The 15,130-nt window shown below is 36.0% G+C and overlaps 1 protein-coding gene across 1 annotated transcript in view; it reads right to left on the reverse strand.

The window, feature by feature from the left end:
- Positions 1–661: 661 nt before the first annotated feature.
- Positions 662–15,130, reverse strand: part of SBF2 (SET binding factor 2) — a 110,843-nt gene continuing 96,374 nt past the window's right edge. Inside the window, exons 31-38 of the mRNA XM_009871694.1 lie at positions 12,493–12,619; positions 11,050–11,177; positions 10,229–10,462; positions 5,062–5,166; positions 3,481–3,674; positions 2,960–3,047; positions 1,492–1,623; positions 662–1,194 (exon numbers count right to left, since the gene is read on the reverse strand). Coding sequence (XP_009869996.1) covers positions 1,096–1,194; positions 1,492–1,623; positions 2,960–3,047; positions 3,481–3,674; positions 5,062–5,166; positions 10,229–10,462; positions 11,050–11,177; positions 12,493–12,619 — 1,107 coding nt within the window. The 3' untranslated portion in view covers positions 662–1,095. The remainder of the gene's footprint in view (positions 1,195–1,491; positions 1,624–2,959; positions 3,048–3,480; positions 3,675–5,061; positions 5,167–10,228; positions 10,463–11,049; positions 11,178–12,492; positions 12,620–15,130) is intronic.

Raw genomic sequence — 15,130 nt, forward strand, 5'->3', positions numbered from 1 at the left:
TTTTAAGCTGAACAAACACAATTTTATCAAATGTAAAAATCTATAAACAGTCTTCCAATTCATGTGCAAAAATGTTTAAAAAGTATCAAATCACGACACATCAAACCTGATTATGTACATATTTAATATCTGTAAATGTTAACTAGCTAGTATTGTTCTGCTATAAATAACTTAACCTCTGTCCTGCAAAATGTCTGTATTTTAAAGATTTCAGTGCAAGTGCTTGCTTCATTGTTTAGTGCATTATCATGTTTGTTATTTTTTTATTTTACAGTGAGCAGAACAGCATATAAATTAACATACACAACTCACACATAAGAGATCTTTCTTCTACTGAATTCCTAGTTTGTCGTTCTTTGTTTCTCCTTGATAGTGTCAGGCAGTTTTCTTTCATTTATCCCACTGTTATTACAAACAGAGTTTAAAATAAAAGTGCTATGATCTTCAGATAATCCCTAGAGTTGGAAATTCTGTAACAACATTGCAGAAGCACTCAGTAGAGCCCAAGATTAGAGAATAACCTGCACACTGAGAAGACACTTGAAAGTCTGGTATTGGGCCATTTCACTTTTGGTCTTTAAAAGCATCAACTGTCTATCAACATTGGCAACGTGATATATATGTCACTGGACTCACAGGCTTCATTTATTTTTTTCTTTTTAGGAATTGTAGACATGTTCCCTCTTATTCATGACTGGCTTGGAAATAAGAACATGCTGCTTAAAAATATAAAGTGAAAACACACTTCCTGTTGGAGGGAAAATGCCTACAGTTTCCTTTGGACAGAATAGCTCTGAAATGAGAAAACCATGATTAGATGATAGTGCAAATACAGCCCACTTTTATGGCTAGGAACTGTACTGAAGAAAGTGGAAATTCAGGATAAATGGATTATTATTTTTCAAAGTCCTCCCTGCAGAAAGAAAATAGCAGTTACAGTGGTTATAATTATTAAACATAAAAGAAACTTTAGCGTATTATGAACTTTTATGGCTGAAATGTAAGGAAGGCTGGTTGTCAGTAACATTTCAGAACTTAGCTTCTTACAGGAAGAGATGTTTTAAACGTGTCTTTATTATAGAACATTTTTCCTTTCTAAGCATCTGAAATGCAACTTTGGATCCTATCCATCCACTGTTGAGCACTCTGTGCATCCTGGGCACAAAAATTATATACACGCTTATTTGTCTTCAACTGCAAAGAAAACACAAGAACATGAAGACAGACAAGTCAACACGCAAAATAGATAAATACACTTGCAAATTTTACTTCAAACTGTAATATGCAATGTACTAACTGGGTCTGAATGTAACATTTTTTTCAAATTCTGCTGTTGAGAGTGAGGGCCAGACACAAGCTATATAAAAGCTTTTTGCCTTGCGTTGGCATGACTAGCTTCTTCCTAGCTCACACCTTTCAAAAAGAGTAAGTTAAACACACTGAGAAAAGAATATTTCACATAAACATTAAGTAAGGATCAGATATACTCACATCAAAAAATGCTTTTTCACTTGCATGTTTTGGGGCTCCAATTGTTGGAGAAGCAGGAATCACAGTTTCTACTTCTGCAAGGTCTATGTGTCCCTTACAGCTTGTATCCTCACCAGAATCATAGTATCGCAGCTAGACCACAAGAGAAAAACAAAAAACAAGCCAAATATGTTATTTAGATGAACCTTTCACTACTTATTCCCTTTTCCCCAATACAGTTTGGGGGCATGGAGTGGTAAGGGTTGGAGGCACAAATATTATTAGCACCTGAGGATATCAAACATGGGAAATTTCTAAGACAACTGATAGAAACCATGGGTTTGAGCGTGGCGCTAACAACGCTAAGGTCGCAGGTTCGACTCCCGTTCGGTCCCCATGTGTTGCCTGGTCTAGTCGAGAGGTGGTGTCCCTGGCGACAGGGAGGCTGGATTAAAATGATCTCTAAGGTCCCTTCCAGCCTAGGCCATTCTATGACTCTATGATATATACAAAGTGGTTGGACCGGCCCTTAACTGGCTGATCCTCTGTTTGACATCTCTGGGTAACAATGGAATCTCCACCGTCTGCTCCTGTGCAGACACAGAGCTGGGGGAGGAGCATTTTTTCACCAGAGTTTCAGAGCGGAAAAGCTTCAAACGGTCACACATTGCTTCTGGGCAGAGGATGTGCACAACCTTCCTTATCAGTTTTGCTAACAGATACCACCTCTTCACTGTCCATTACACTGAAACTAACACAAAAGCTTTACTTCACCAAGGAGCTAACAGAACACTTATTTTCTATATTTCAAGAATTTAAAATGATCAGCAGAAATTTAAGTATCCCTTTAGATAATTATAAACTACATAGAAAACTCACATTTTCCTATACTACATTTAGTGGTTGAATGAAGCTTGCTTTTGTTTTTTTTCTCCTTGCAAAGATATTTTGATATGAATGTTAACCACTCTGAGTTTCAATATGCAACTAAGTTCCAGAAGAGAAAATCTGATACTTGCATTTAAAAAAATGAGTAAAATCCCGACCATAACCCAATTCAAAGTAGTAAAGCAAATCTTCACATCAAAGGTCCAATGACAGAATTCAGAATTAACATAATTGACAGAATTAACTAAGATTAACCTGTATTACAGCTGCCCAGGGAAGTGGGAGTCACCACCCTTGGAAGTGTTCAAAAACGTGTAGACATGGCACTTTGGGATATGCTTTAGTGGTCATGGTGGTGTTGGGCTGACGGTTGGACTTGATCCTAGAGGTCTTTTCCAACCTGAATGATTCTATGACAGGAGGATATCTGGTTATATAAAAAATGTTGAAGTATTTTTTTCTTCTAAAAAGTGTACCTTTTTTCTCCTGTATACCAGGAAGAATAATTATAATCAGCACATATGTTGATATTTTACCTCATTAACCTAGAAAATTTGCAAAATCAACCTGTAAAAACCCAATAAAACTGAAAAGCTTTTACCTGATGTTTTGTCACATCCAGCACAAACCACCGAGGTTTCCAACCTTTCAGCAAAGCTCCTCTTTTGTATAGCGTACCTTCAAAAGATCTGAAAGGTACAGAAAATACAAATGGCCCATGATTCCACAATACAAATACTGGTGATATATAAAAGCCCCCAACCAACCATATACCTACTCAAACACTTCTTTTACTGCAGTAAATCAGACCAGTTTTAAACCAATAGTTTAGTTATTGGTAACTGCAATACACTAACAAACACTGTTTCAGTACTTTGGATGCGTTAATTGCGAAGCTACAATTTGCTTGTGCATGTAAACAGCAGGACTGAAAGATACTGCTAGAAACAGAGGCCCACCCATCAGGACAACTAAATGTAATCAAAACCACAAGGAAGGAATTAAGTAGTCACAAAGCATTCTGTACATCTGAAAATTTCTTTTTTTTTTTTTCTTCCCAAGGCAGAGACTTGTATCAATCTAATACAAGGTTCATAAATACTCTTTGATTATTAAGTTTACCTATTTTCTTCATTCTTTGATGTGAAATGATTGTATAGTGTAGTGGTTCTTCTGTCTACTCCATTAGAGGGAGAGATGCTTGCACTGTGTTCTTCACCCAGCCCACTGTCAGGTATTTCCAGCAAAGACCTCTTCTGATAGGAATGTAGATTAGCTGACACCATCCCTGAGGAGCCAGAATGATGTCTCCGGAGCTAAAAAACCCATTTAAATAAAAGAAAAAAAAGTAACGCAATATGTCTTGCATTGTCTCAACATTATACTGATAATATGGAGTTCGACACATTAATTGTGAATACAGGTCACTGCTGCCTCGGAAAAGAAGTCAGAGAGATGGCAATTCAACGCATTTCTTAGGCAGAAGGGTTCTCTTGGTGTAAAAGTAATCAGTATTTCAGAAAAGCCTTGTATATTCCAGTGACATAATCTTGAACGTTTCCCTTGCTCTCTCAAAAGCATATAGAACTAGCCCGGTGTTTGGATACAAGAAATGTCCTTAATTTCACAGGGAAGGAAGGGAAAGAATAGAAGGGAAGGGGAGGGAGGGAAGGATAAAGCGTGCAGTTTCGAAGAGCTACTTTGTAGATCCAAATCATTTTATAGAATCTCAATAACCTGGAACAAGATGGATCCTGAATGTGGTCTCAATCCGAAGGAGAGCATCCTAGAGATAAAGTTCTTCGGGGCCTACCCTTAGCTATTGATCGCACTTATCTGAGAACCTTAAATAACAGCTAGGACAGCAGACTGATGTAAGGTATATTTATACTTGTATTTTCCTCTCTGCTTCAAATTCAATAAAACAATCCTCTACTTTGCTAGGGGAAAACTTTCTTCATCTTAAATTCATCTAGGGCATAAAGTGAACTTGAATAACCCTGACAGACATGAAGCACATTGCTTTCCCAAAAGCAAACGAAAACCAACACAGTAGCGCTGGTGACTGACCGCTGCATGGAGGCCGGCAAATCCGAACAAGCGCACGAAGCTGAAGCGTTAGGGTACAGACTCAAGTTGGTAACTCACTACATCAAGTTTCCAGGGAAAGCTCAGAAAAAGCAGTATCTAACATTCTTCCTAGTGCATGTAGACAGCAAAGAGGCAGCCTCTGACTTAGAAAATACCTGTATTCTCAGCTATTCTTTTTACCACAGTCAAGAACTGGAAACATAAGCACAAACCTTTGCTAGAATCTACAACTCCAAAACTCCATTTAAACATGAAAATAACTTTAACCATCTCTGAAACTCCACACTGTGCTTTTGGCTACTTTCAGGAACAGAGGTTTTTTGTATGTCAAGAATCTTTTAAATATATGAAGTAATGTATTTTTGTATTAATAAAATACTTATGCTCATTTTGTCTGTATGCTTTAATCTACTGGATCTATTGGAAAACCAATTAGATAAATAGCACAAGTATAAATAGATTTTTCTACATGCAGAAATAAAGAGCTAGTATCATATTCAATTTTTCAAAAGTATTTTATTCCCAAAAAACCAGTGATTTTTGTCAGTGCCTCAGGTAGCCTATATAGCAGGAATTGAACTATTCTATTGGATAAGCTCTTTTACTACTTACATTGTCTTGTCTGTTGTCATCCTTTAGATTCATTTTGACCCTTTCCCACAAAAGCTGCCACCTTTCTGGGCTCTGATTTAATTTACTTTCCAACCTTTCAATTTCCTGAAATAAATAACAAGAGGTTTCTTAAGGATAAACTTTGTTATGGCAGTTGCTTTTATACAATCATTTTCTAGTCAATATTTTTACACAGGGAACTTTCAGGCCATTTTTCCCAGTAAAACACAAAAAACCCTCTTACAAACCAGCTATAAACTGAAATCAATCAGACTCAGGAGTCAAAGACAACCAAGTACAGCATCAGCCACCATTCTTCTTGCATGTCACAGGTTGGAGAAGCCACTATGTTTTTCGTTCTCTGCCACTCTGCTTTTTGTTCTCCTGAACACACAAAACTCGACGCTGATTGCCATAATGGAAACATGACAATGATACAGATAGGCTGCATTTTATAAAAATATTTACAAAGAACAAATTCTGTGCTGTGACACCAACATTGTGCATTGCCAATATTAACATTTACCCTGGTTTAGAAAATGTCATACAAAGCTGTAATAAAAGAAGGAAATGTAACAGAAAGATTTAGTCCATTTGGATGCCAAACTGTAACAACATGTTCTTGTTGTGGAACTTGGGAATATGACCTGTGCTGATAACCTCCAGTTAGGGTTATTTCCTGTTAATAGGACAGTGCATGCAAAGCTAAGTAAAAAGAGGCAATTTCATTAGTTGATGTTTACTTGTAAACACTCATCATTTGGCACTACTTTGGATGTGTGGTCTTTGCCATGCTTCTTTCCCATATTTTTACTTTCAATAACTATATTGTTATGAAAATCTGATTCTTAGTGAAATCAAATTAAAACCTCAATTCTGCAAATCCAATTAGGAATTGATGATGGAACAAAAAGCAGCCATAGGACAGAGAATTCCCATGCTATATAAAAGCCAACTAAATTCCAAGACATTTATTTTCAAAGTAGCGACAGTAAGCCTCTGACTTAATTTACTTCTAGTATACTAAATGATTAAATTAGATTTCATAATATTCTCCAACTCCTACCAGTCTTTTAGAATGACAAGTTCTTCAGGAAATTGTTACGGATTGAAAAAATTATAGAACATGACTAGATTTTTAAGGTAAGAAAACATTTTGACAAAGAAATTAACTCCTGAACTAAATTTTGAACTCTAAAGTGAAAATAAGAAAGCCAGTATTTGACAGCATAACAGGGACAAAATATTTTTACAAACACTTCCTTGCTGAAGGTAAATTAGAAAACTCAAAACTAAATATAAGAAATGCAGCTTAACAGCAAGAATCAAACCGGAAGTTTTAAATGATGAAGGCAGTTGAAAGCCATATATACATTACATATTATAGGGACTTTCTTCTTGCCAAGAAATAAAACCAGAATAGTTATATTTGGAGTATCTTCATAGGTAGACACAGAAACAAGGAATGGTGAAAACAAGCCAGACTAAGAGCTTCTGTAGATTACTTGTTCCTCTTTCAAAGTGCTGAGTGTAAAATGCTTCCTGATGGGATATAAACAACTGACTCAATTTACCTCCGTTTTTTTTTTTGTGTAAAAGCCTTTCCAAATTGCTGCAAAAGGATACAAACTCTTTAGTGCTAAAAGTTAGTCCGTTTCTAATCTGATTATTCTTTCTCTGCCCTAATTTTGACTTCTGAGCATAAGTCTTTCTCTGCAGAATCTGGAAATAACTGAAACTTGTTACTTAGCAACTGGGTCACATTCCTTCTTTTTTGGCTCCACAATGAGTAGTGAGTGCTTACAGAACTTAAAATGAAAAGCTTTCAACAATCTCCTATATATAACTTGAAATGTTAGGAAAAAATTCTTCTTTAATAAACTCCATGTAAAAATCCTACATGGCAATGTATCACTAAGATTTACTTTTGCCTCTTCAGTTTTAAATTTTACTGAAAAACTCAGATTCTTGAACTGCCATGTGCAGGATGGGCTACGAATAGCCACATTTCCTTAAAAGAAAAAAATCCTTAAATTTATCCTTCTGGTTCATCTCCTGTTGCCTAGACTTATGGCAGCAGAAGTCAATACACAGAAAAAGAAAATAAACAAACACAATTGCATGAATATTCATTTCCTGATATTAGTAATTATAAGCAATTAGCATTACCGTGTCTTTCAAAAGATGTATCTGCTAAGTAATTTGCTTTGTAATACTTGACTGGTACAGACACGGGGTAACTCTGCAGACACTCCAGACACGTGGGCACTGATCACCTCCTCTAGATCCACAGCGTGTTTGGGCACCCGTGGAACAATGTGGACAAGTCCTACGCTAGTGAACTGTCCTGACTGGGACACAGCACCTGTTTTGGAAATCCTTCCTCGTTAGTGTTTTATCTTCAATGTCTGGGGTAGAAGGCTTCTAAGACTGACTACAAATGGAAAGATCCCGAGTGTGTATCGAGGGACTGAACTGCTGCCTCTGCCAAGTGTTCAAACTTGTGTGTGCAACAAATTGCACATGACTATTTTTTTCAATATTTACAATAAACTTTTTGGTTCACGGTTCACTTTCATCAGCCTTTTTGGCACAAAAATGGAAGTTACAAAACAGCTCACACAACCAGAAATGCTGGTTTTATTGTTTTGCTGGTTATTCATTGATTGCTTCTGTTTCCCATCATGCAGAAGGGCTATCAGAAACCGATCTTAAGGGGAAGCACTTCTGTTGGATCTACTTTTGAACGTTTATGTCTCCAAAGCACACTTCTTAGATTTTAAGATTTGAGCAACCTGGTTCAGGTTTGCTGGCCGCCTCTGACATGGCAAAAGTGACTTCACAGAATCACAGAATGGCCTAGGTTGGAAGGGACCTTAGAGATCATTTAATCCAACCTCTCTGCCATGGGCAGGGACGCCTCTCGACTAGATCAGGCAACACATGGGAAGCTTTGTACAGGAATCTGTATTTTAAAATGTATTTTATCATCTGCAGTCTTTAAAAGGCTCATTTAGGACTAAATGAATGAAATGTGTAGATTGGTTACTTCCTGAAACTCAGAAACATAAGGACTTATGGCAGCCATAGAGCCATCACACACATCTGGTTAGAGGTGGACTTTTATGTATCCAAAACACATTAGAACATTTACTGCTAAAAAAAATTACATATTTTGCATCACATTCTACAAAGGGTATTTCTGAATTAAGACACTCAGTAACTTCTTTGTATCAGCTTTACCTCCTGAAAAGCACTATCTAGTTTTCAATTGAAAAATATCTTTAGAACAAACAAATTTGGGCTTATCATTATAAACTAAGAGAGAATCAATCTTCCCTAGTAATTTACCATCGCTAAATATGGGCTCAGTTAAAACATTTTTTGGATACCAACACATTCTCAATGGATTTATGATTAAAGAGATGTCTTTCTCCTACATCAGCAATAGCCCTAAATTAACAGCTTGTTTTAAAAGAAAGTTCACTTTGCTTTTTAAACTTAGAAGAGTATTTTTGTAACCTTTACACAGCCTCTTCAAAGTTTTTCAAATGTTCCTTTCCATTGCTATCTTTTATTACTATAATCTAATTCACAAATAACATTTAAACTCTATAAAACCTGACCCACATATCTTCAGAATATAATATGGCTAACTTCCCTGTTACATGGCAGTTTCTCACAGCTGTGGATATGGATTGTTTGGCATCTACCCCAAGAAGAAATGCAGAAGAGCACTGCTGCTATATTCCTGATGTACTTCTGGCCTCTAGTTCCCTGACATGAAGGCTCTCTGTTTTTTTGCTAAAGAATCCCTGATATGGGATTCTTCAGCAAAAAAAGACCCCTGCTGAGATGCTGCTCTTTCTTCGCATTTGTGAAGTTATAAGCTCTGAGTAGTTCTGGTTATCTTAGTTTGAGTCAAGGGGACTTTTATAAATGCCTATTATTTTTTTTAATTGGGCATTGTTTCTGTGTTTGATCAATTATGATGGGAAGGAATGGACCAGAAGAAATTTGAGGAAAGTGCCACAATAGAGCTCTCTCCAGCAAAATCATGTCTTGCCTTAAGACTTTGCTAAAAAGCATCTTTGATTCAAGGGAGTTCAGAGACCCACAGCATATCCCAGTTTTCCTAGCATTGCAGTATTAGGCTCTACAATCCCAGCTTTAATCTGGTGGAGTCTGCAAATAGTTTTCGAAACAAAAACCCTGTACGTAGTGATGTGTATTGTTGATATGCTCGTGGCATGAAACAACAGCTGAAGGAAGTTAGGAATGCCCTTGTCCTTTTCCTGTGCTATTATTTAAGATGATAATCTAAATATTAGGACTGTTAATTGATTGTAATCAACCAACAAGCATTTAAGAAAATATACATGTTAAATCATTCTAAATAACTACAATTATCGAGATAATGGAATCCTTTTTCATCTTCTAACAAAGAAAAGACAAAACCTAAGCAGCCTATGTGAGCCCAAACAAGATAAAACCCCAAGCCAAGGATCTATTTCAAGTACCAAAATATTCTGAAGAATCTAAATTTACCAGTATAGTCCTAGTAAACATTATCAAACTAAAAACAATCATACGAAGCTTTTTTGAGGATTCTGGGCCAAGACTTTCGGTTATGATTGTGTATCTGCCTCCCACTTGTTAAAGTCAACAAGTGTCAGATTCTGTTTTCTGATCTGTCTGTAAATCTGGGTCTTTGTCATTTTACCACACACCTACTTTAAATTGAATAGAAAGAGGACAAGAAGGCTAGATTCAACATTTGTCCAAATTAAAATAACAGTTTCTACACTTCTTATAAAAAGTAACCTAAAAATTTTTACACTTAACTTACATCGTCTTTTATTGTTTAAAAAAGAAGTCAAGAAATGAAGCCACAACTGACTTTCTCATAGTTACTGACTACTATCAAAGTGTACTCCCAGAAAAGCGTTCATTCAGAATAACATAAGCTTTGCAGAAGTCTGACTGATTCCCAGAGCAACCATTACTTCTCAGGATTAATCTGTCAGCTTTACTAAACACCTGTTTGGACATCTATCATGATCCCTTCAATAACAGTAGATCAATAAGGCAGTAACTTAAATAAAAAATAAATATGGATTTCATGAGCCAGAGAGAACTTACTGTCCTGTGTAACACATGTACTTACATTTAAAAGGCTGCTGATGGCATCAGGTTGTATTTTTTTAACATCATCATAACATGGCCATACTATTTTCCTCTTAGTCTGAGAGAGTGAACCATCCGCTTGGTCAGCTTCTTCTGAAACATTGCATTTTGCAGGTACCATGGTCCAATCATAGGAAGGACCTGTAGCCAAAATCTCTTCTACATAATAATCCCACTTTTTGAGACTGGACATATTTACATTTGGTTTCAGTGCCTATTTGAAACAAAGTTTTATTATACTAACAGAAAGGAAGTTTTTGAGTTTCAGACTTACAATACAACATTTTCTAGAATTTTCTAAATTAAACAATATATTGTGCTGGGTGAGTAGCACTGTGGTTTGATAATTTTCACAGCAAGATCTTGGCTCTGCCAGATCAAAATGTAAAACCATTACTAGCTTTGGGAATAAACTGCTCATTTTCATCCTTCCACTAAACCAGGTGCCTACCAAGAAACTCTAATTCAGCACATGTAGCTGGTACCCTTCACAGTCTTTGTGCCTTCTGGTAAAGATACAAAAGGCACTCAGTAGCAATCTCCCTTCAATTTTTCTTAGGCATAGGCCAATCTAGTGGACATACGTTATCATATTAGACTGTGATATAGATAACGTCATTCATTACGCAATGTATCCCATTATGACTCTCAATTCATTTCCTCACAACTGTGGTTTGCAGTAGGTACTTTGTCCACTGAATGCTTGAGTGTCAGCTGAGAACAATTAAGATATCAAAACGTACTCAAGTAATCACTCAGCAAAACAAAACACCTTTTTTTTTTTTTTGAAAGAAATCATACCTCTATTTCAGTAGGGGCATAGAGGTAATTGAAGAAAACAGGGCTCCTTTTGTGCATCTTTTCAATACATTCCCAAATACAAATTCCTTTTTTGGCATGTTTATCTCCTTTATCTTCAAATAACGTCCCTAGGGAAAGTAACAGCCACAAAAAGATAGCTTTATGATAACACATAACAAACACGAAAGCATAGCTGAAAGGACTTTCACAGACTAAATGTACAGTAAAATCTACAACCAAATGCCACTGCAACAAGAGATTGCATCTGATGAAACAACTGCTGTGCTTTGCAACTGTAGCTATTCAGTAGCATTACACTTACAAACCCTGAACACGGGACATTCAGGACATTCACAAGTACTCAAGTGGACTTTCTGCCTGCAGTTACGCAGACTCAGCAGAGCACCAAGCCCTGCTCACCCAATCTGTCCCCCACTACCTGAGGTTCCCAGCCCTTCCCATCCGCTCGACCAGCTGCACTGGAAATTACTTGCTAACTCATTTCAAGGAGAACAAATCAAGCTAGTATAAGTTAGTCATACGTTTGTGCCATCTGAAATTACTTTGGAAGGACATACAGTTAATCCAAGGACTCCTGGAAACAGGATTTTATATCGCATTAAATGACATTTGAAAGCAAGCTACCTCCAAATAAATACACATCCCTCCAGTTGTAGAACCATGCAACAATCCAGGCTGGAAAGAACCACAGGAAGTCATTCTTCAAATGAAGGTAAATTATGAAAATTAAATTTTTTTTTAGAAAAAAATGGTTGTTCAAGTTTAGCCTGTTCCATGGTTACTACAGTTTTAAGGAAAGCATTCAACTTGACCATATACCATGAGAACCACCCCACCCACTGCACAAAGCAGTGACACTGGGAGCACAAGTGTTTTGATCAGTGAACAAATTCCATGAATGGCCTCAACTGTGTCTGTGCAGTTTTATTAAGAGGTCTCTGAGGGTAGGTAAGGCCTTGGAACCAGTAAGGTTGCACACAACAGAGGAAGTAAAAAGGAAATAGAAAAGAAACACTGAAGAGAATGTACTAGAAAGAAGAAAGCGATAAGAGATGGAAAGGATATCCTTTTCTGAAAGCTCACGCGCTCTCTGAAGGATTCCCTAAGAGTTTACTTCTGCTAAAATAAGGTAGGACAAATTGAACAATGTGGATAAATTGCTACAAAACTTTGAGGCACGGCACTAATTTCTTCCACATTCTCTTAGTCCATCAGTGGCATGGCTCGGGAATCATTCATTCAGAAAATTTACATGTTCTTCACCTCCACTTTGCTTTATAGTCCTGAAATGGAATTCATTACATCATTCCCATGCAGCTACTGGACCATCTCAAACTAGACAAATTTTTGTACACCAAATATTGATGAGAAAAAACCCAGAAACTACAAACCCAATGTGCAATAAACAAGCATCACACATACCATGTTCTAGTCTTTCATAGTCTGAATCCAGAAGAAATGTTTTAAATCGATTTGATATGTGATGGAAAGCCAGAAACTTCAGATAATATTGATTGAACTCAAACTCTGTTGGGTATTGGTTATGAATCTAAAAAGAAAAAGAAGGGAAAAAAGAGGATATTGAAGTATAATACAAATAGATACATAAGAATTAATAATCTGAAATATCACAGCAAAATGATTCCATGTGAATGCTGACAAAAAAAAATCCATAGGCAATTGTTTTGTCTGTACACACAAATCTTTCTACATTTTATCTAAAAATATTTGAAAGCAAATTAAATTCATATAATGTCTATGCTGCAAAAATGTTTGAAAGCAGGTTGGGTGTACTGTATAATAAGCAGTACAAACCCCAGGATTTTTTGAAGCATTCAAACTGGATATAAATCTATTAGGATAACTCCTGAAACACCATGTAACTTCACAGACGAAGACGCTACTCCTAGATATAGGGAAATCAAAATTCACTTGGAAGGTTTTGTAGCTTACTTGTTGCTATTGCTCAGAACCTAATGAGGCAGACATGTACAGAGGTACAGCTGCAAATGATATTCCATCTACCACTACCCATAAAGCACACTCAAATACTCAAGTACTTGTTAGTCTATACATATTTCTTTCTTTGCAAAATATGCACCAAAATATTACAGTATGGAAAAAAAAGCGCGCCACAACATACTGAGGAGGTGTCTTGCCATTATTCTTTTAAAACAGTAAACACTATGAAACATCTTAAATTGTTATCCTCAGGTAGGCTTGGGATCTATCTAGTTCAGTGAATATCTCCAACAGGAGTCAGGAGCAAATACTTAGGAAGACAATACAAGATTATAGGAGTACAGCACTGTGGGATAGTTGGCTCTTCACAACTGCTTCCTCCTGAATATTATCCAAAAGATATTCATGGGGGAAAAAATAGCATTAATTATTGATAATATTGATACTTTATATCCATATAAAATTCAATATTATAAAAATCTTGATATTTCTCACAAAAATTTCATGTGTTAATTTCAAATTTCAAATTTACCCTTCAAAGAAGTTTATGGATCATGATCTTAACTTTCAGCATTAAGCATAGTCATTAACTGAAAAAATCCCAGTTACAATGAGAGTAAGTACAGCTTGCAATCAAAAAATTGCTGATTGAATTTCACAGTTGAAATATGTCCCACTGTGCTTTGTCTAGCTTCAGATCAACCTTGTAAAATACCTTTAGTTCTGCAATCTTTCTGTGTCTTGTCTTTTGCATTCCCATCACTCTAATTTTCCCATTCCATCTTTTCTAACTGATCTCTACTTATCAGTTTCTCATGAGATAAATGTGGGGTTTTTTTAGTACTTATGGAAAATAGTATTAGACTAGCCAAAGCTCCTTACGTTTAGATTTTCACATGTGCCAGCTGGACACCATGGTGTCTTTCCAGTTATTTCATCGATTTTAAGGGATATTTACAAAATACACATTTAAGTTAGAAGCAGGATTTTATACTTCACAATTTCAACACGTACCACCTAGGAAGAGAAGTCTAAAGGGACAGGGTATCTTTGACGATTACAACTGCATCATCCTTTAAAATGTTTAAATTCCATAATATACGAACATTTAAAACCTGAGTAAACCAAGAGGTGTTTCTAATATTATGATTAGAGAAAATCAGTATTGTATATTTTTATCAAATCACCATGTCCCCAATTAACTTAAATACCTCCTAAATGTAATAATCTTACATTTCTATCAGCCTTCCTTAGTTTTCTAATACATTTTGGTTTTGTTATCCCGTTATTTAGAAATATTTACTTAGTTTAAATAAGAGATATAGTATTCCAAAATGTCAGTAATCATGAATAACTGAATACATCAACCATGAGAGCAGCACACTCACCTCCTCTTAACACAGGGTGCTGTAACAGAGCTCCTTATTGAGCTTAAAAGCAGTCAGTTCTAGAAAATAATTCTGTTTTAATTATATTTGATACCTAACCAGATAGATACAGAAGAAAAATAAGAAAACCCTGCACTGACATCACTTTCATAAACTCAGTCTTCTTAGAAGCAGAGATGCTTCTGCCAGATGCTGCTATTGTGAAAGAAGGAGTTTGCATTAATAATTCAGCTGACACCTGGAGATATTGGCATAAACAATGACTTCTTACAAGATGATGCAGTTCTAATTTAGGAATCACTGATTCATTTGTTTTCTCTATATCTTTATTTTAACCCATGACATTTAATGCACATACTGGCTCTATGGTGATTTTCTTACTGCACCTAGTATGTTGAGACTATAATGGTTACAAATATTTTGAAAGGACCAAATATTTTTTTACAGTAAAAGGACAATTTTTAAAAACCGATCACAACATATTACCTTTCAAGGTTAAGTTGCAATCTAATTGGATACTGTAGTTCTCTAACAAGTTGCACAATTGCTATGAAACATCACCATTATTCTGACATCAAAAGTAATTTCTGTAGGCTTTACAACCATACTGTTAGAATTTTTAAGTCAATACTATGCCATCATGAGTTAAAGAGTAATTTTCACATGTCTATGTCCAGAAAACTTACTCAGTTGCATCCTAAGTGGGATTG

Source organism: Apaloderma vittatum, unplaced genomic scaffold (assembly GCF_000703405.1).
Source record: "Apaloderma vittatum isolate BGI_N311 unplaced genomic scaffold, ASM70340v1 scaffold7196, whole genome shotgun sequence".
Taxonomy (NCBI): Eukaryota; Metazoa; Chordata; class Aves; order Trogoniformes; family Trogonidae; genus Apaloderma; species Apaloderma vittatum.